The sequence below is a fragment of the Nelumbo lutea genome, chromosome 5 (genome assembly GCF_056320005.1).
Source record: "Nelumbo lutea isolate HS-2025 chromosome 5, American lotus-T2T, whole genome shotgun sequence".
Classification (NCBI taxonomy): Eukaryota; Viridiplantae; Streptophyta; class Magnoliopsida; order Proteales; family Nelumbonaceae; genus Nelumbo; species Nelumbo lutea.
Genome location: NC_142688.1, coordinates 81,600,971 through 81,623,796, shown reverse-complemented (window position 1 = coordinate 81,623,796; position 22,826 = coordinate 81,600,971). Strand labels below are relative to the sequence as shown.

Below are 22,826 nucleotides of genomic sequence, written 5' to 3'. Positions count from 1 at the left end.
TTTTGAAAAAATAATTAATTTAACTGCACTAATAATTATTATTGGAATTACAGTTATTTCAAAATTACTGTAATTACAGTATTTTGAAAATAACAAAATTTACTATAATAATTAATGTAACTTAATAATTATTATTACATTAATAATAAAGTTATATTAATAAAATTATATTAATAAATTTCTGAAAAAGTAATAAGATGGAAATATATTTTAATGACAGGGGTATAAATGGAAGAATAAAATCAGGGTCCTCTGACGATAACATTGAGTCATTCTTATTTTTATTAATTGATAAGAGATAAGATATTTATATTCTCTTTGTCTGTGTTATATGCTGAGCCGAATCGGCAACTCGTGTGAGTTAACTTGAGCCGTGATTCTCTCTCTCGTATCAATTATCAACATCCGGCGCTTTTCCTGTCTGTGTCTTCTCACTCTGAATTTAAAGAAAGGGCTGAGTTGGGTGGGGAGAACGGGAGAGGGCAAAAACTGCAATTGCTTGTCTGAGTGGTGTTGTAAGAGTGTTTGGATCCACTGGTGGGGAGTTCGTCCACCTGTCTTGTGTTCCAGAGCTTTGCAGCTTCTTAAATGGCAGACTCCGCACATGTTCACCATCAGCACCTTTTACTCCCCGTAAGTTCAGTTCAACCTCTCTCTCTTGCTAATTAGCCCTAATAAAGAGATCAACCATCAACCTCGAGAAATTCTCAACTCGGTAATAAAAAAGAAGTCTGTTTGTCTGTTTTTTGGATTTTTCTCCCAAGTTCAGTGTTCAAGTACTTGTATTGATGGACACGGGTACTTGCAAAGTTGCAATGTCTGAAACCCAATTTTTCTTTTTAAATAAAACTTGTTTTTCGATTCCTTAGAGAGGAACCCTAGATGGATTATTTAGAAAACAAAAGAAAAAAATCGTTAGAAATGTTGCTGAAAACGGTAAAAATCTTCTACGTTTTCGCTCAGTAGTTTGACATAAATTCACCGCCAAAATTTCTGAAATCATGAAAAAGAAAAATAAAAAAAAAAAGAAAGAAGAAAGAGCTGAAGCCCTAGATAGAAAGGTGGGGTCTGCCCACAGAAGAAAGCAAAAGAAGGCTTCGTATTTGTTTAGGGAAATTAAATTCTCTTTAATTTATGCTGTAACTCCCTGGCTTTAAAGATTTTCCTCTGATATTTCCGTAGAGGAAATTCTGACCTTGATGAAAAATCCAAAATTTTCCAGTTTGAAGTACGGACATCACATAGAAGAAAAAGCTTCTGCCTTACGATACTTCCAAAATGTATTGAGGAAATAAAAAGAAAACGGGAAATGCTTTTTTCTCTATTGAAGTATTAACCAAACAACCCATTAAAAAATTTAAAAAGAAAAGGCAAAAAGGCGTCAAATACGATCAATAAAAAAATTGGTTTGTTTGTTTTAATCTCTTCTTTAAAAAGCTTCAGAGCAGATTCATAGATGGAAAAGAAAAAAAAATTCTGCATTTTCTGAGTTGGTCAATACGAGTTTGACCCGTTTTTGTTATGCACCCAAAAGGGCCAAAACAAGTATGCCGTGTTTAAACAGCTTTTTTCGTTGAACTCAGATGGTCAATTCGACGTTCTTTTTCGTTAATCTATACATGTCTTTGCAAGTAACGATGCCTTTGTTATTTGATTAGGTGGAGCAAGCACGTTGAGCGTTAGTTGGATCCCTGTCTTCATTGTTGCAGGAGAGACTGTGAGACTATGATGATGATGATTGATCAGGGATTAGAACTAAGATACAAATACTGCAATGCAGAAAAATAGTATCGTTTCCTTCTGTATTTTCTGAGTTGAGTTTGATGAGCGGTTAATTGGAAGCTTTTCATCTACCATAAATTCCACGATTTTGTTTTTCTAAGAGATTTGTGCCGCCTAAGGCGAATGTCTGGTGTTCTGGGGTCTGAGTGAGATAAAATCAAGGAAGTGGATTTCTGGTTTCTATTTTGAGTTTTCGGGGGAAATGGATGATTAATTAAAGGCCGAAGATGGACAACAGATGGTAAAAAAGGTTGTTTTCTTCCAATAATTTTGGCAAAAGAATAATTGGGGAAAGTAATTTCCAAAGGATATAAAGGCGGCAGTTTAGTCTAACATAACGCAGTAAAAGTTTTGACAGAAAAAAGCTCAGTTGGGTCCAGACATAAATAATTGGGAAAGTAATTGCAAAAGGATATAAAGGGGACTTTTGGATGGTTGATGAGAAGGAAAGAGAGGAGAATTAAACTGGTTTGGTGTAGTGGGTAACGGTAACTTTTTTCGGAGACTAGTTGGATATGGTGAAATAATGGAGGCGTAATCTTTTGTAATCTCTCTGAAACCGAGAAGGGAGCAGGTTGGCTGGCATTCAGGGGGTGGGTGAGTCTTGCTGAACAGAACAGTTCTTAGATAAAAGAGTAAGGGCATTTCTTTTATTGGAAGAGCTTGAATATTGCCGATGGTCTGAGGCTTAGAGTACTGAGAAGCTGAGATTTGTAGTATGGGGAGAGAGAGAGGGTGAGGGGGTCAGGGGGAAGGTTCATCTTCATTGGTGGAAGATGCAAAGCATTGAAGATGGCAAAGGTATTACTAATTCCATCAGCTCATGTAAGGGCTCTGTAAGGGCTGCTTCCTCTATACACATTCTCTGTATCTACTACATTGAACCCTTGACGTTACATGTTTAGCCAATTGAAGTAGGGGATTTAATCTCGAGGGATCAATAAAGGTTAACCGTGCTCAAAGTGCTGGAGTGCTGGTGCTAGAGAAGCTGTTGTCTCTCCCTCCGCAATTTGACCTTCTCGTTAGATGGGTAGAGTTGGGTTTTAAGGGGTATTGGTGGCACTTGTCTGTGATCAGAGAGGAAAGGAGCTGACCCTGGTTCATTTCAAAGGAAAGGTTTGCTATACGCTGGTCTATGCTATTGATCTGCTACTGCTGAGTAGAGAGAGAGGAAGCCGAGAAAAGACTAGCCAGTGCTATTATATGATTTTGGTGGTATGCTTGAATTTATCTTTGATGTAATATCAACAATAATTAAAAAAAGTAAAGAGGGTATGATTGTTTCTTATCTTTACAAAAATTCACTTACCTGTCTGATTTGTATATAATGGATTCCTACCTGTTCTGCATGATTTGTACTTATGATAACTTTCCTTTTTTTCTCAAAAAAATGATAGTTTCCTTCTATATATTCTTTCACATTGGCTTGCTAACAGCTCTCCCCCTTGATGACATATTTGTTTAATTCCTACAGGATCTGATCCTGTCCAACGTAGTTGGGTGAGTTGTGAGTTATTGCATGTTTTATGAGTCAAACAGTTTGTGAAACCTTTCCTATGAGGACTTCTGTCATGGAGTGGAATCCAAAGACTCCCTCACAGTGGGACTGGGATAACCTAGTAATGTTCAATGGAAAAGCAAGTGACATTCCCAAGCAGGTGCAACCAACAGATTGGGGGATTGAAGGGGATGGAGGAATTGATAATGGATCTGTCTATTCATCTGCAGGAGGTGGTTGTTCTGGCTCTGATTTGGGACATGGCTCCTCATCCAAGAGTTCGATCTCTGCATCTGTTGACTCATCATTGAAGGGGGGAATAAAAATATCCAATTTTAATTTTGAGGCTGCTGAAGATTTTCCTAGGGATTTTAGCAAGAAAAAAGAATTTCCCAGATTAGAAGATACTGGAACTTCTCCAACATTGGGGGCTTCAGTTGGCTCGAGTGAACCAGTGATTGGTTTAAAGCTTGGTAAGCGCACTTACTTTGAAGACATTTGTGCCGGGAGCACAATTAAGAACTCATTTTCTGTCATTCCAACATCATCTTCTACCACAGCAAAAAGATCCAGGGCATCTTATCAGAGCACTCAGACCCCATGGTGCCAAGTAGAAGGTTGTAACCTCGACCTTACATCAGCTAAAGATTACCATCGCAGGCATAGAGTTTGTGAAAGCCATTCCAAATCCCCAAAGGTAATTGTAGCAGGCCTGGAACGCCGGTTTTGCCAGCAATGTAGCAGGTATGCATCATATAATATTTCTGAGTAACTGGAATGACTCCTAATTAGAAGATTGATCTTCTATTGTTATTATTTTTTATCACTGTGGTTTAACTTTGCATATGCTGGCAATGACGTAAGACATTTTTACATGTTGCCATCTAGTCATCTACTGTAGTTGTAAAGTTTTGCTCTAAGTGAATGCCAAATTTTAGCATCTCAGAATGCTAGAAGACATTGTCGTGACAACCACCTGCTTGATCATGTTAAAGGTTCCATGATTTGTCTGAGTTTGATGAGAAAAAGCGTAGCTGTCGTAGGCGTCTCTCTGATCACAATGCACGTCGCCGCAAGCCACAACCTGAGGCAATCCAATTCAATTCTGCAAGACTGTCTTCATCATTTTATGGTACTATTTTTAGCTCTGACTTCTTGAACCACTTTCTTGTAGATGTAAATTTTTAATGGATGTTCACATAACGTGCTCACATTGTTTTAGATGAATAAATGTGAGCCTGTTACTTATGAACATTAGATATATATTGAAATTTTGTGTTCTGCGTTGCAATAAAAATCAATTCTTGATTGAGATAAATGGTGAAAATACTTCAAAAAATTATGTTATGGCTTATACCTAATACAATTACAATGTTTTTGTTATGTCCCAATGGATGTGTATACTAAACATGCCAGCTTTTGGACCACCTAACTTAGTCCTGATAAGTGTTTCCATACTCAGTTTTTCTTTTCTTTTATGGATTAGTTGTTTCTATTCCTGTTTTGGTTTTGTTTTATTGGAAATTCTGTGTCTCAACTGTTTGAGAACAGAAGGAAGTTCCTTTATAATTTTGAATGTGGAATTAGCATAAAAGGAAGTTCTCTATTTACCTTTAGTTCCTTGGAATTATCATAAAAGGAAGTTCTCTATTTGTGCAAGAAATGGGTTGATAAACATGAGAATACGGTTTTAAGTGTGAGAGCAGCCGCTTTGTGCAAGAAATGCGAAAGTTTATGCTCTGTTTGTTTGCAGTGTAAATCTTAACCAGATGCAAATTTATTCCTAGGTTAGATTTGCATAAAATTGTTATCATCATGATTTACACTCTTATTATGATTCTCAAAATCTGCACTTTTTGCTAAATAATTTTGTATCCCATACACTGATTCAACATTTGCACCACCTACCTACCTTAATCCCTCTCATATAAAGCAGGGGCTCCATCGTTTTATTTCCTGTTTTACTCCTCTCAAACAAAAACCCATCTTACCTTCACTCTTTTTCATGTATATAGTGGGGAGAACATCATTGTACTCCCTGTTTTACTCCTCACAAACAAATGAAACAAGCTCAAACCCAGAACAAAAGTAAACAGGAAATTACACTCAGCCCATTGGATTTCCATGCATTTACGCCAGTACGAATTTCATTTTCACTGCAAAGGAAGAGTGCAGATACAAATTGTTCAGTGCAAAACCCTGTATAAGGTATTTCTAAACCTTGTATGTGCAGTGTACATATTTGTATTTCCACTCTTCCAAAACTAAGCCTTAGGTCCATATATGGTCCACCCCTCTCACGATCCCAGATAGCTGGGACCAACATTAGGTATTGGCCTTTTTTCCTTTGGTAATGGGTGAACAACTTTGGGCTATAGTTATGTATTTTCTAGCTGCCTCGTTGAATTACAAACTGGTTTCAACACTAACAAGCTAGCAAGTATGATTGAAAGGGGCTTTGTAATAGTAGTTTGTGCCAATGTTGCTGTATAAAACTTAGATCTCTCTCTCTCTCTCTCTGTGAAGAATAAATAAAAAAGGATTTCATTAAAATAAAAAGATAGTACAATCTGAACAGGTGTCAAGGTGACACCCCAAAAAAACTACTCTACACAGCACCGATCACATTACATCTTTGAAGCTTTAGAATGTCCCAAAAACTGTCTCCCAAGGCTACTCAATTGACATAAACAAAATCAAGAGGGACCAAGATCCAATCTACTGATCCGTTCCTCTCATTTCAAATGATCCAGCTCACTACAAATGTAATGCAGCTCCAAACGATTCATACCTTCCTAAACACCCTGGCTCCGTATGGGCAGCCCACCTGACAACCCTTCAGCCTTTAAATCCAGTCATTCTTCACTGTTCACTCCTCCAGATTTCTTCCTTCATGCCCACATCAAAATTTTCCAATTTTGTTCCCTGCAGCCAACACTATCTCTGGTCAGTGTTTTCTAATCAAGTTCTTCACCACTGCCCTGCTGTTCTCTCCCTTGGTCCCTTCATATGCCAACTTAATAACTTCATTCTTGCCCCTACCTTCCTCTTCACCCCTTCTTCATCCCAATCCCTATCCTTCTCAATCCTCTCCTTTTTTCTATTCTTTTCCATTCATCTCTTCTTTTCAAACTGTTCAAATCAGCCCTCACAAAACCTTACCCCTCCACAGAAGAATAAACCCAACAATTTCCCCACTGCCACCTCCCTTTCCACTAGTTTATTAATAACCACTTCTCCATTTTTAATAATTTCAGTTCTGTCTTGGTCTTCAATCCCTCTTGCATCTTAATCCTCTCTGCTCCCTCTCTCTTCCTCCTCCCTCCCCCCCTTTCCCCCCTCACTCCAGCTTCACCACTCGCTAAACCCACAAATCTCCATTTCCTATTATAAACCCTCCTCTGAGGACCACTCCCTTCAACCTTGAGCAGTTCCTTTCTCTTCCCACTTCCTCCCCTCTCTTCTTCTATTATCTTCTTATTTCCTCTCATCCTTTCCTCTCTATGCTCATCCAAGGTGGCCAATGAATTTGAGTTAGATGGACTTACCTCATCAACGAGCAAACCGACAGCAGACGTTTCCTCTGGAGCATCCCCTCTCTCTTCTTCCCCTATTCCTTATTCTTTCTCCTCTATTGTAATCTGTAAGGGATTAAGACTGTTGACAACCTCTTGCTGAATTGGTTGATGCCTACCTTGTGCTGAAGCACTCTCTCCCAATCAGATCTCTTGGTTTGTTAAGCCACTGCAAATCACTGTCATTACAAACCTTAGGGCCCTTGTCGTCATCCTCTGCTTCTTTCTATTGTAACGGGCGATCACTCTCAAGCTCCCCAACCAATCTCCCATCATGCAATGCCTTCGAAACTTTCTTACCATTCTTGAATGTTGTCACCACCCAAACCCAGTCTCTTTTTGGCTTCTAGCTTTCTTTCTCCTAGCCATTGCTTGTTTTTTTTTGTCGAGTTTCTCGAAAAACCCAACAGCTTTGCCTTTTTCCAATTATGCCCCTCCCTCTTAACACCCATAGCCCCTTTAACCTGTTTTTATCTCTTAAGATCTTTGACCTTCCAATTTTAATGTGGGCCCTACCTGAATGCTTCAACTCTTTAATATTCTCTATCAGCTGTCTTATTTCTCTTCCCCAACCTTTTCACACGCCCCTTACTCTTCCCTCTCCTTCTCCTTTCCTTCCTCCACGTGTCCTCCCTTTTTTACTTCTCCACCCCTAACCTCCCCTGAACTTCCAGTTCTTCCCTTTGCCCCTTTCACCCCATCTTCATCTCCTTCTTGTGATCGTTTCTTCACCTCTCCCTTCTATGCTTTGTTCTCCATGAATTTTTTTTGTTTGATCAATAACAGGAATTTATTAAATTAATAAAAATTAGTTACAGCACTCCAGAGAGAGATAAAATGGCTTAACTCTCTCCAAGAGAACAACAAAAAACAAAAATGCTTACAATACAGCCCAAACATTTTGGTCCCTTCCCACTCCCTGCTTTGCCAAAGCATCTGCAAATGCATTTGCTGTTCTCTTCACCCACTGGAATTGGATTCCCATCCCCCCTAGTTAGTCTTTAATTTCCCTCCTCTCATTAGCAATTTTCCGAAGCCCACTTTCCTTCTGTAACCAGCTTAACACCAACTCTGAGTCCCCTTCAATGACTAACTTGTGTATATTCAGTTCCTTAGCCTTTCTTATACCCTCCAGACTCCAGTACAGCATATACCTCGACTTTAAGAGTCCCCAATCCCAATGGGACCTGAATACATTGCAAGAACCTTTCCATCCTCATCTCTGAAGACACCTCCTACCCCTTCAATGACTAACTTTTGTTCTCCATGCATTTATGCACAAACCTTTCTGCCTTCCAATCCGAGTCAGCCTCCTTATCCATTACTGAACTTAGAAATGTTCCTTCCTCCCCTTCTATCATTAATCTTATCTCACAAATCTTCCCCAGCAAATTGCAGCTCTATTCTGCTTGGGATAACTGAAATGTCTTGCCATAAAATTTCAAGTATTTCCCAAAAAAAGTCTCCAATCGCTTCAAACATGAGGATGCTCCAAGCATGAAGTGGAATTCCGATTACATTGGTCCAAACCACCCTCCTCCCTCTGCTCAACCAAGGTTCAAAGTATCATACACGCCTAGTGTATCGGAAAGGCAATTTTAAGAGACGTCTTAGGATACACCTTGGATTTGCATGTGTATCGGAGAAAAATTAAGATACACATAAAAACATTATAAATACTTCAATAAATCATAAAACATGCATTGACACAACTTCTAAGATAAAATATAATTAATAATTATTTATTATTTAAATAATTAATATCTATTTTTTTTATTCTAAAAATACAAAAAATAAAAAATAAATAAACATTGTACAATATATTCAAAAAATAATTATTGAAGAAGAAATTTCAATTACTATGTGGATATGATCGATCATCCATAGATCTACAATATATTCAATCCTTATGATTAGATCATCAAACTATTATTTATTTTTTAATTATGAGATATAAAAAATCAAAAAGAAATATTGAAGAAGAAATTTCAGTTGCTTTATGGATGTGAAAGATCATTCATAGATCTACAACATACATAGTCTTTATGGGCAAATTACAAGAAAATATAAATAATTAAAATTTATTATTTAATTCCAAAAATTACAAAAAAATAAAAACATATTGTACAAGAAATTTCAATTATGGATATGATAGATCATCCATAGATCTAAAACATATTAAGTCTTTATAGGCAGATAAAAACACATTTTTCATTTTTTTGTTGTTTTATTTTTTCCCTAAATTTATTCATAACATTTCCATAGATGATAGATCTACTCCTAACACCAAAAAAAGGATCATCATAGATTTGAACATTTTCAAGAATTCAATCAAAAAAAGAAAAGAAATCATAAGAAATTATGAAAAAACTTACATATTTTTGAAAAATCTTCAAAAACCTTGATTCCCAGTTGTTTCTTGCATTTTTTTTTTCAGATATAACACTCTAGGAATGAGGTTTGGAGTTTTAAAGTCGTTTGGGGGTGAAAGAAGGCTTATTGTTCTTTGTTTGTATCTTTTCCGTAGCTTATCGACCAATACGCTTAATACGCTCTCGATACACCATTGATACGCCATCGATATGGGTACGATATGATGGAAAAAAGACGATACCACCTATTTCCCACCATATCCCGTATCAAACCTTCAAAGATACGATATGATATGCCTTGTATCTAGTGTATTATGTCAAAATTTTAAACCTTGTGCTCAATGCACTAGGTGTCGAAAACCACCATCCCAATTGGAGGTCCACCTCCCTAGCCATTGATGCCTTTGATATGGGTACGATATGATGGAAAAAAGACGATACCACCCATTTCCCACCATATCCCGTATCAAACCTTCAAAGATACGATATGATATGCCTTGTATCCGGTGTATTATGTCAAAATTTTAAACCTTGCGCTCAATGCACTAGGTGTCAAAAACCACCATCCCAATTGGAGGTCCACCTCCCTAGCCATTGATGCCTTTGATATGGGTACGATATGATGGAAAAAAGACGATACCACCTATTTCCCACCATATGCCGAATCAAACCTTCAAAGATACGATATGATATGCCTTGTATCCGGTGTATTATGTCAAAATTTTAAACCTTGCGCTCAATGCACTAGGTGTCAAAAACCACCATCCCAATTGGAGGTCCACCTCCCTAGCCATTGATGCCTTTGATATGGGTACGATATGATGGAAAAAAGACGATACCACCTATTTCCCACCATATGCCGAATCAAACCTTCAAAGATACGATATGATATGCCTTGTATCTAGTGTATTATGTCAAAATTTTAAACCTTGCGCTCAATGCACTAGGTGTCAAAAACCACCATCCCAATTGGAGGTCCACCTCCCTAGCCATTGATGCCTTTGATATGGGTACGATATGATGGAAAAAAGACGATACCACCTATTTCCCACCATATGCCGAATCAAACCTTCAAAGATACGATATGATATGCCTTGTATCTAGTGTATTATGTCAAAATTTTAAACCTTGCGCTCAATGCACTAGGTGTCAAAAACCACCATCCCAATTGGAGGTCCACCTCCCTAGCCATTGATGCCTGATTTTAAGATCCTTTCCGCTATTTCTCTATTGTAGAACATAAACAAAAATAGCCCTCCATTCAACTCTTTGACTCCCCCCAAAACATTCTCCTTTCCCTGTTCAAGGTGTGCCCAAGCCTCAATATTCTTCATGTCCAAATCCAGACACACAAACCTCCCTACTAGACTTGCATTTAGCACTTTCATCCTCTCTTCCCAACCTTCTTTACATTGACTTGAATCAACAGAAGCTTTCCCATCTTCCTCGTGTTGTTTCTATGTTTGATGCAGGGGATGCATTTTCACCATCTTCACCATGGATGAATTCCACTTCATACAATAGATTCATTTTGCAAGCAAGAAGGGCATATTCTAAGGAGGAAGATTTCTTTTGCTCCAACCTCTCTCTCTCTCTCTCTCTCTCTCTCTCTCTTGTTTGGGCTTTGCTTGTGCCAACATTGTACAAAGCTTACTTCTTGAAAAAAAAGGGAAGGACATACAAGAGAAGACATACGAGCATTACATCCAATAGGAACTGCCCAAAAAACACAAAAGTTGGCTAGTTGTTGTCGTCAGCTTGTTGCTGGTCACTATTCGGCTTGGAGAATGGGGATGTCGCTTGAGTACTCGGAGAGATGATACTATCTGCCGCCTTGTCAGTCGCCAATCACCACCTGTAGAAGGAGATGACACTGCTGCTATCACTAGCCATTAATGTGGAAGGGAAGAAACCTTCCAAGTTCTTTCAATCCAGGTTTGAACAAAAAACAAGGATGAGGGAGGTTGTCGAATGAAAACATTAGGGATTTACGGTTAGCCGGTTAAGAAAAAAGTATGTATATTATTATATTTTTAATCAAGGTTCTAAATATCGATACAGGCTGATATGCTGGTATCAGTGTTTTTTTTTGTGTTTTATTTATTTTTTTTCAAAACTGGTTCAAAGGGGTCGTTTTAAGTCCCAGCTACCCTTTGAACCATGGCCTGACCCGTGGGGGTGTATCGGGAAGGCCCCGATATGAGCCGATACATAACGATATTTTCAACCTTGTTTTTAATAATATGTAATATATTATTAATATTTTTGTTATATAAAATATTGTTGGGTTGGGCTGGGCGTTTTTGTGAAATCCCAAGCCTGGCTTGAAATTAAGTCGACCTTAGATAATAGGGCCTGAGCCCGGTCCCATAGGCCTGATAATATGTCCAAGCCTGACTGCGGTTGGGCCAGGCCATCGGGCTACCCGGCCCATGAACAGGTCTAGCAGTAAGGAGGCTGCCAACAATTTCCCCTGTGGTCACTATACCAATGAATGTATCTCCTTTTTCATTATTGCCCTTGTGTTTTTTCAGTTAATAAAATATGGATTGTAATATTGAAATCGCACTATTATTGAAGTACGGTAGTGTTAATCCATTTTTCAAACATAGATCTCAATTGCAGCACAAGGCCAGTGAGCCAACTGATTGGTGTCTCTAGCTGACAATGAAGGTTGCCAAAAATAGTTGGGCTTGGTGCTTAGATCCCGAGCCCACGGGCCTAAAACTTTGTCCAAGACTGATAAAGAACGGGTTGGGCCAGGCCATCTAGGCAGCCAATTAGGCTACCCGACCCATGAATAGGTCTTATGAAACCTCAATAAAATGACACTTGTATACATCTATTTATATATCCACAACCAAAATAGATATTAGAAGGAAAACAAGACAACCACACAATTCAACAAGCAAAGAAACCACCTACTTGGGCTCTTTTTTTATCAGTAGCAAAGATAGAAATTCATTCATTAAAGATTAAGAGAGTTACAACAAGAGATCGTGGATACAAAAGAAAAAAGAGGCACTATAGTCTCAAGTCAACATCCTTTCTACATTTGAGCCCAAAACATTTGTTGTTTATTAACCCTTGCTTAGCCAAATCATCAACCAAACGATTTGCAGGCCTACAAACCCATCCGATTTGTATTTGCATGTCTTTTGAGTACCATTTAAATTGTCTTAACTTATTCCTGAAGTACCACACGACATTCTTCCTTCATTAACTATTCAACTACCACTTTTGAATCCCTTTCAATAAACAACCTTTCAACTCCCATTTCTTTTGCTTTTTGCAACCTGAACACTACTGCCAAAAGTTCTGCCCTTACTGAATCTCCTTCTACTGGACCTGAATTGCACATATGGTACCATTCTCGTCCCTTAACACTCCTCCTGTTCCAAAAGGCCCAGATTACCCAAGCTACAACCATCAAAGTTCATCTTTACCCACGTTGGTGTGGAGGTATCCAATGCTCAATAATTTTTTGTTTTTGGAGGACCTTGATATTGCTCCCCAATTTCTCAAGGAACCTTCCACAGTGAACTCCAAGAATAGTACCAAAGTCTTCAACCATTGTTCTACTCTTGTGATGGTTTCAGTTAGAGCCTCCTTACCTTGCTTCTTTCTTTCTCATAAAAATTTCTTGCATTTTGCTCTTCCTATAGTATCCAAATAACTGCTGCTCTTTTGCATTTCAACATGATTATGCCCCTCCTTGTTGTGCATCTTATTATGGACGAGTCAAACAGCTTGTCCAAACTAACAGGAGGGTTCCACCTACACCCAAATAAGAGTAGAATGACATTTGCAAATGCAGTAAATGAATGGATAGGAGATTAAGAGGTGGAAGGCAGCCTCGCCATTCAATCTGCACATGATAACCAGGTAGGGGACAAAAGTCATTATGGTCTTTTTTCTCTGCAGCAAATTGCAAGTATTGATGCTTCAATGGAATACTTCCCAACAAAAGGCACTGATTTTTGGGGGAATAGGAGAACACCAAACTTCCTTCTAGGAAATGATGGAAAGGAAGAAAGGGCCACTAGGTAATTAAAAAAGGACTTTCAAGAAAAACTACCAGCAAGATTAAGAGACCACACACAGCCCATCCGCAACAGAGTCATGAAATACTTTAGAACACATTTTTTAAATCCAAATAATATTTAAATATTTTATAACCCAAATAAGTGGGTTGGCTAGTCTGCTAGCTAATCATCAAAACTAAAAACAGGTGTCCTGTATGGGAGTTCCCTCTCTCTAAGTGGGGTGGGGTAGCTGCATAACTACCCCACCCTATTTAAGCTCCTTGAAGCTAGAGTCTCCCCCTTTCTTTGGAGAAAATTGTGTCTCAAGAGATTCTTAAGAAAAGCCAAGATAAAGAGAGAAGAAAAGAGAAGTTCCCAAGGGAAGACAGGAAGGAAAAGGAATTTCCTTTTAAGAGGACTTTCCTTTTAAGAAGTACTCTGTTGTTCTTTTCTTTTATTCTATGTATTCATTTCTCTAAGTCAGAGTCAAAAAGGTGCTCTCTAATTTTATTCTATGTATTCATTTCTCTACTTTCAGAATCTCTAATATTCCTCCTTAGTCCCAAGTTCCAAGCAATGTTTTGAAATGCGGAGGCGCGACATGAGATGTTCTACTACCTAGAGGCATGAGGCATAGTTCAGAACATAAGAGGCGTAAATCTCCTTAAGAGGAAGGAGGGGGGAGGAGGAAGAGGAAGGATGATCTTATTTTTCTTTATTTTTAATAAAAATCTTTTATATTAAGAAGTGGGTAGAACCCCCGGCCCTCTTTCTTTTATCTTTTTTCTTCTCTTTCTTTCCTTCTTTTTCTTTCCCCCTCCCTTTCTTTTTTCTTCTCTTTTTTTTTTGTATTTTATATGAGGTGTGCATGGGGCATATGCCTCTGGCATGCCTTATGAAAAAGGCATATGAGGCATACGCCTCAGAGGTATCAACACCTCTGGCATATGACTTAAGGTATTTTGGGGGCACCGTGCCTTCAGGCATATGCCTCCCATGCCTTTTAAAACACTAGTTCCAAGTCAACCTAAAGGATGAGGTAAAAGAGTGAATAAAACCAAACATAGGTCTCCTTGAGTTTGAATATAGTGTAGGAAACAAGTTTTTCAAGGGAGACTCCCCAAGCCAAATGTCTTCCTAAAATTTAACCTTATTACCAGAGGACAAGTCATACCTTATATGATTAAGAAAAGGACACCATGTATTGTTTTCCAAGGAGCAGTGGGAGTAGCTCTATGCAACAAACCAGCATTCCAACCATTCTCTAATAGCCCATGAATGCTAGTTATAACGATATTCTGAAGCTTTTCATTCTCCAAGGAAACCTCCACAGCCACTTAACCAAAAGAGAGATTCTTCTTTCTCACATTACCTATTCCCAAACCACCCTCCTTCCTTCTCACCTTTTCCCATCTAACCACCTACCTGGGCATTACTCCTACAACACATGATCCCTTGTTTCCATCTCCATGTGCACTTCCCTTCCTTTACCCAATAACCTTTTACAAGCAACCAAACCACCAACCTGTTATTTATTTTGATAAATGATTGGTATTTTATTAAGCATAGAAGAGGTGTACAATCAGCCTAAGAGGAGGTACGAGATGTTACCTCCCCTTAGAGCTGAGCATTGAGAAAAAAACACGGTCTAGCCTGAAATTACAATTATAAGGTAGCCCAAAACAGATCACCCCTTGATATCCCTTGTTTATCCAATGAATTAGTCATAGCATTTGACGTTCTACTGATCCATTAAAAACTAACTACCATATTCCTTGTCAGCCAATTAACTTGTTGAAGATTGATCAGTTTTATGATTTTTTTATGAGTAGATGTTTTATGTTAGTTGTTAGATAGGAGGTGGGGACCACAGTAGTTATGTGAGTCCAAATTTTATTATGTTTTTGTGTCTTATATATGCTGTTTTATGTCTTGCCACCCTATAAGGGCATAGTTGTCTTTTATTGCTCTATTATTTTTAGTATAAATAATAAGTGAAGGGGGCGGCCAGATTATTGCTCTCCTTTCTTTTCAACTTATCTTCTTCTCCTTCTCTCTTATTTCTTTCTTCAAGAAACTCTTTAATTCAGCAAGCTTTCTACTTGGTGTCAAAGCGGCGGCTAGGGTTTCTAGAAGCATTCTCATGCAGCCCTAGATCAGCCGACTGCATGAAGTAATAAAGGGTTGATCGATCTGCTGTAGATTGCTAGCAGATGAAGAGTGTGGTTTGGTTTCTGGATTTTTCTTAGCCTCCTGGAGTGATCGATTCACTCTTCTCTCTGTTGGGAGGCGTGGGGAGGAGAGAGATTTCTCTCCAACTAGGGTTTTCTTCTTCCGGAAGGGTTTGTTTTTGTGTGTATGATATTAAATTATTTTTGGAAGGTTTCCAATCTATTTTTTTCTTACTGTTAAACTGTTTGAAGTAAGATGGAGAGTTGGAATATCAAGATGAAATCTATCAGTACTGTGGGACTTGGTGTTGGAGGTAGTAGTGATATTTTTGGGTTTGGGATCTGATGAAGGAAGATTTGGCCCGACCTTGTAATCACTCAACACGTGGCAAAAGCAACAGCTCAGCACAATGGCATGCCCGAGGCGCGAACTCTGAAAGGAGGAACTAGCGGTCCGAACTCCCTACGAGGAGCCCGAACTCCCCGCAAGGAGCACGAGCTCTCCCTTAGGCCTCGAACCTTACAAACACAAAGGGCAATAATCCTAACTAGCCTGCCCCATGGCAGTTCGGGACACACCTCTATCCGAACTCAAGACTTCACCTTGCTCACCACTCCAGCACTTCGCCTCCAGGACGTCGAACTGAACAATCGTACCATGCCTGACACCGAGGAAGTTCGTATCCAGGGGTGGCGCACCTGACTGACTTGGGATTTGACGCTTGACAGCCGCACTTCAAACGGCCACTTGCCATCGCCACTTGCCACCGCCATCTCCAGTTACAGAGACGGCTCCGACAAGGAGCAATGGCGGTTCTGTCCCAGCAGAGGGGATGACACTTGAACTGGCAGAGCACAGAAGTAATCATACCCGACCTGACAGAAGCCTCGGAGTGAGTGCGCGAAGTGGTTATAAAAGGCTCCCTACCCCCCAAGAACAAGGTATGTGAACTTTGCGCCATCTGGTTTTATCTTGCCTTCAAGAGTATACTAACTTGAGCTTCGGAGCGATTTCACCGGGTCCCTCCCCGGAGATTCCTCATCTTCTCCATTTCAGGCTCCCCGTTGCTCCAATCGGAGGCAAGGTCGTTGACAACTAAGACCAGCCGGATTGCGCATCATCAGGATCATTACTACAGTAAAACTTAATGGTACAAATTATTTGGAGTGGGCACAATCAGCTAAGATGGCTATTGGTGCTCGTGGAAAAATAGGATATTTCACTAGGGAGGAGAAGAAACCTGATACACCAATGGGTGCAAGAGAATTACATGGTAATGTCCTGGCTGTGTAATTCTATGTTACCTCATATTGCAAAAAATTTCCTATGGGCTAATACTGCTAAGGAGATTTGGGATGGAGTGATTGAAACCTACTCTCAAAAACAAAATGAAGCCAGAGCCTATCAGTTAAGGAATCAGCTGATAAGTATGAAACAGGGAGAAAAACCTCTTGCTGTGTATTTCTCCATGTTGAAAACCCTATGGCAGGAAATAGATCACTTAGAAACTGTGGTATGGGAAAGTGTAAATGATGCAGCAACCTATCATAGACTGGTAGAGAGGAATAGGGTTTTTGAGTTCTTGGTAGGGTTGAACCCTAACTTTGACATTGCTAGGCAACATATTCTTTCTAGGGAGGGTGTGACACTCTCTCAAGCCTATGCCTTTGTCTCTAGAGAGGAGAGTAGGAGGAATGTAATGCTGAGACAGCCTGGGATTGACTAGTTGGCTATGGTTGGTACAACAAAACCTAAGTCGAATGGAGACAGGGGGAGTAGTGAGACTAGAAGGGAAGATAAGAAGGACTTGGTGTGTGATTATTGCAAGAAGCCTAAGCATACCAGGGATATTTGCTGGAAGCTTCATCCAAATCTTATGCCTGCCCGGATAAGGAACAAGAAGGGAAATGCAAATGTAGCCACTACAGGAGACTCTTCGGTCCCTCTTTCCCAAACTGATTGGGAATCCATTGCAGTAGCAGTAGTGAAGACAGAATTGGAGAGGTTTGTAAACTTATGAGTAAGAAATATTCACCTAGCATTAGCCTTCCAGATGGACAACAGAATGCAGGAGCCAACTACACCTCTTCCTTTGCACATACAGGTAGTTCATATGCAACTACAAATCTTGCATCCACTTCAGGTAAGGAGGGACCTCCCTGGATTATAGACTCAGGAGCATCTGAGCACATGTCTAATGCCCCTACCCTTTTCAATTCCTATCAGTTGTGTTCTGATAGAGGCAAAGTCTCTACAGCGACATATTCCCATTGCTGGGAAAGGGGCAATTAGAGTGACCAATGATATAACTCTGTCTTCTGTTTTATATGTCCCTAGACTTCATACCAACCTACTGTCTGTTAATTCTTTGACAAAGAATTTGAATTGTTCCGTGACCTTTCTTCCTGGTAATTGTGTTTTGCAGGATCTGGAGTCAAAGAAGATGATTGAGAGTGGTCGTGAGGTGAATGGAGTCTACCTTCTGGATGAGATTCTGAGAGATCAGGGCCATCATGTTAGCAATAGCAGTAGTAGTGGGTCAGAGTCAGTGAACCAGATTATGTTCTGGCACAATTGCTTGGGACACCTTTCTTTTAGTTCTTTGCAATGTCTTTTCCCAAAGTTGTTTGAGTATGTTCAGTTATCTACTTTGGAGTGTGAGAGTTGTAAGTTAGGAAAGCATTGTAGACAGTCTTTTAAACCAAGTAATAAAAGAAGTGCTTTTGCTTTTAATATTGTTCACACTGATGTATGGGGGCCATATCATATCCCTTCCATAGGAGGATTTCGTTACTTTCTCTTGTTTGTGGATGATTATACACGATGTTCTTGGATATATTTGATAGGATCACGTGATGAGGTTCCTAACTTGGTACGATAGTTCCACCAAATAGTTCTCACACAATTTGGACTGAGAACTAAGGTTTTTAGATCAAATAATGCTAGAGAGTACTTTGAGGACTTGACCCCGTATCTTCTAGAACATGGGGCAATTCATTAGAGCAGTTGTGTATATACACCACAATAGAATAGAGTTGCTGAGAGAAAAAACAAACACATTGTGGAGGTTGCAAGGAGTCTTATGGTGTGTGCTTCAGTTCCTATGTAGTTCTAGGGAGATGCAGTTCTTACAGCCGTGCATTTGATTAACCGTGTTCCTTCATGGACTTTGGGGTTTAAGGTGCCATTTAGTATACTTTTTCCAGATGGGGAGATATTTCATATACCTCCAAGGGTTTTTGGGTGTGTTTCCTTGTTCACATTCTTGGCTCTCATCGCAAGAAATTGGATCCTAAGGCCAAGAAATGTGTTTTTCTTGGGTATGCTTAGAACCAAAAGGGGTATTGCTGTTATGACCTAGTGTCGAAGAGTAGATTTGTCACAATGGATGTTACCTTCTTTGAATTCACCTTCTTCTCGAGTGGTTCTCCTTAAGGGAGAGTTTTGGGGTGGAGCACTCACAATTTGTTCCTCTTCCTGTTTCTTTGGTGCCTTCATCAGTTCAACTAGCACTTTCATCAGTTCAGCCAGCACCTGCACATCTAGTTTCATTATCTGAGCCACTATAGGCAACCTCACAGAAATATCAGTGCTGACAAATGATGGTTGACTCCACACATCCTCAACCCACACCACTCTCTATCAATCCTTCTGAAACTCCAGATTTGGCAGATATAGTTCCAGGTATTCCTCTTGAGCCTGAGCCTACTATGTTTTCTGATGATAATGTTCCTGTCCCTAAGACCATTGTTGCAGCTGATCCCACTGACATTGATCTTCCCATTGCACTTCATAAGGGGAAGAGAAAGTGTACAGCTCATTGCATTTCACTCCATCTTTCCTATAGTGCCTTATCACCCTCCTACCATGCTTTTCTTTCTTCCCTGGATTCTGTGTCTATGCCCAGGAATGTTACTGAGGCTTTCTCCAAACCTGAGTGGAAAACAACCATTCAAGATGAGATGGATGCTTTGGTTAAAAACCAAACTTGGGAAATAGTTGATCTCCCCCCAGACAAGGAGACAGTCGGATGTAGATGGGTATTCACAGTGGAGTATAGGTTGATGTCAAGATAGAGAGATACAAGGCAAGGTTGGTAGCAAAAGGGTATACTCAGACCTATGGTGTTGATTATCTGGAAGCCTTTGCACCAGTAGCTAAGATGAGTTTAGTTCATATCCTTTTATCTCTACCAGCCACCTATTCATGGTCTTTGTTCCAGCTTGATGTCAAAAATGCCTTCCTCAATGGTGATTTACAGGATGAGGTATATATGGACATTCCAGCAGGCTTTTATGAGAATGTTGGTAAGGGAAAGGTGTGCAGACTCGGAAAATATCTGTTTGGACTGAAACAGACACCTAGGGCTTGGTTTGACAGGTTCAGAGGGGCATTCATCCGTTTTGGATACACACAAACACTGTCTGATCACACTCTCATTGTGAAGAGGAGAGATGCTCTGATGTCAATTCTGATTGTGTATGTGGATGATATAGTGGTGACAGGAAATGATCTAGAGGAGATTAATGATCTCAAAAAATCATTGCAGCAAGAATTTGAGATTAAAGATCTTGGTGAGCTCAAATACTTCTTAGGGATTGAAGTTGCAAGATCTAAGAATGGGATCTTCATTTCACAGAGGAAGTATGTACTTGACCTATTACGGGAGACTGGGAAGTTGGGGACCAAACCAGTAGACGCTTCTATTGATCCAAATCACAAAATTAATGGTGTTGATGGTGAGTTGGTAAAGGATGCAGGGAGATATCAAAGAATGGTGGGTTGACTGTTGTATTTGTGCATGACACGACCAGATATTTCTTATGTTGTTAGTGTTGTGAGTCGGTACATGCATGCACCTCGGGTTCAGCACTGAGAAGCTATTGAGAGGATACTTGCATATCTGAAGAAGCACCCTGGTAGAGGCATTCTTTTCTCAAATCATGAGAATTTGAAGCTAAAGTCCTATACAGATGCAGATTGGGCAGGATGCTTAGATGATAGGAGGTCTACATCAGGAGTGTGTACCTTTATAGGTGGAAACTTGATCTCCTAGAAGAGTAAGAAGCAAGCGGTTGCGGCAAGGTCAAGTGCAGAGGTTGAGTATGGATCCATGGCTCATGGTGCCTCAAAACTTCTTTGGGTTAGATTTCTCTTGAGTGAGATTGGGGCGAAAGTAGAGGAACCTATGATGCTATACTGTGACAATCAATATTGCCCACAATCCAATTCAGCATGATAGGACAAAACACATTGAAGTTATTCATCAAAAAACAAAAACACATTGAAGTTGATAGACACTTTATAAGAGAAAGGGCAACAATCGAAAAAGGCTGTTTGCCTTATGTCTCTTTAGAGTTGCAACTGGCCGATGTTCTCACTAAAGGGGTGGCAAAGAACAAGCTTGAATATGATCTACGCAAGTTGGGAATGTGTGACATTTACTCCCAACTTGAGGGGGAGTGTTGAAGATTAATCAATTTTATGATATTTTTTATTAGATGTTTTATGTTAGTTGTTAGATAGGAGGTGGGGACCACAGTAGTTATGTGAGTCCAAATTTTATTATGTTTTTGTCTTATATATGCTGTTTTATGTCTTGCTGCCCTATAAGGGCATAAGTCTTTGTACTGCTCTATTATTTTTAGTATAAATAATAAGTGAAGGGGGCAACCAGATTATTGCTCTCCTTTCTTTTCAACTTCTCTTCTTCTCCTTTTTTCTTCAAGAAACTCCTTAATTCCGCAAACTTTCTACTTAAATTTCTTCAAAAGATCTTTGTAACCCCAAAAGACTGTTTCTGGATTTGACAGCCCACTACCACCTTGGAGTCCCCCTCAACTATCATGTTCTCAACTCCAAGTTGGTTAGCAACCTGTATACCTTGTACTGCTGCTAATATCTCAGCCCTTGTAGAGTCTCCAACTCCCACTAGCCCTGAGAACAAAGATAGGATGTTGCTGTCTTTATCTCTTAGGATCCCTCCTATACTCGAGGGCGCTGGATTACCTTGACTGCTTCCATCAAAGTTCAGTTTAACCACTCTTTCTGGAGGGGGTTTCCATTCTGCTTGTTGTCTATTCTTTGTGGAAGCTGTGGATGCCTGTATACCTTGTACTGCTGCTAATATCTCAGCCCTTGTAGAGTCTCCAACTCCCACTAGCCCTGAGAACAAAGATAGGATGTTGCTGTCTTTATCTCTTAGGATTCTTCCTATACTCGAGGGCGCTGAATTACCTTGACTGCTTCCATCAAAGTTCAGTTTAACCACTCTTTCTAGCGGGGGTTTCCATTCTGCTTGTTGTCTATTCTTTGTGGAAGCTGTGGATGCCACTACTGTCCAATTTCTCCTTAAATCATCATAAGAAAAATTCACAAACAGGTCTGAAGTTTTCAACTAGAAGATTGTCTTTGTCAATATACACTCCTTTACTTCAGCAAGGCTTCTCTCCTTTTGTTGAAAAATTCTAGCATTCATCTCCTCCCAAATTGTTCACAAGCGCTGCTTTGATACACTTCCGCATTAAATTCCCCCTCATTGTCAGTTGCCCAAAGGCAAATGGTTCAAAAAGCATATTTACTTCAGAGGGCAAGTTCCACCTACACCCAAATGAAGTTAAAACCCAATTCCAAATACTAGCAGCAAAAGAGCAAGATACCAACAAATGGTGAAAGTGCTCACTCTTCACTTCACACAAAATGAATTAGTTTGGGGACAAACACATATAATGTTTCTTCTTTTGCAAGTTTTCCAAAGTATTGATCTTACCATAAAAGGCTTTGCAACAGAACACAGCTAGTTTGTTTTTCTTTTGGTGGGGAATTAAGAGAGTTTATTTCTCCCCGTCTTCTTGTACCTATTCTTATTTTTTAATGAGCTATTCTGTTATTGATAAAAAAAGAACACAGCTATTTTAGGAGGAATTGGCCTTGACCGGATTTCTTTAATAGGGAAAACCTGAGAGGAGGGAATGGAACAGAGGGATTTAAAGAAAGAAGCACTGTTACAATCCATTTGTCCCATGTTGGTAGCATGGGATGCTAATGTGAGATATCCCACATTGGTAGTATGGGATACCGTTGTGTTATATATATGTGCTTGGGTTCCCTCCCTCTTACAGCTAACCTTTAGGGGCGAGTTCTCCCAAGGCACGTATCAGGCACAAGTAAAGGAGCCACTTAGGGTTAGTGTCCAAATCCTTTTATCAGGTCTAGAAGGGTCCAAACACACAGACTTTGGAAGAAGCAAGAGCTCCGAAACACAAATGGACTCATCATCCCTTAGGCCTCTACGGAACCATTTCTTTGTGCACTTACCTTAACCTCTAGCCTTGGACCCATTATCATTTCTCTTGGCACCTCTATGTTGATGCTTGTGCCAACTTCTCGACTCATTCATCAC

General features: G+C 39.7%; 1 protein-coding gene across 12 annotated transcripts in view; it reads left to right on the top strand.

Moving 5' to 3' along the window:
- The first annotated feature begins 336 nt into the window (after window positions 1-336).
- LOC148853088 (squamosa promoter-binding-like protein 3) overlaps window positions 337-22,826 on the top strand; it is a 34,833-nt gene continuing 12,343 nt past the window's right edge. For 3 of the 12 annotated variants that reach the window (XM_088944907.1, XM_088944904.1, XM_088944905.1), the window contains exons 1-4: window positions 337-633; window positions 1,659-2,997; window positions 3,257-4,024; window positions 4,276-4,412. In XM_088944907.1, coding sequence (XP_088801033.1) covers window positions 3,309-4,024; window positions 4,276-4,412 — 853 coding nt within the window. In that variant the 5' untranslated portion in view covers window positions 337-633; window positions 1,659-2,997; window positions 3,257-3,308. Of the gene's footprint in view, window positions 634-1,658; window positions 3,055-3,256; window positions 4,025-4,275; window positions 4,413-22,826 lie in introns of those variants that run through there. The other 9 variants (XM_088944911.1, XM_088944909.1, XM_088944910.1 and 6 more) reach the window with 6 other exon arrangements.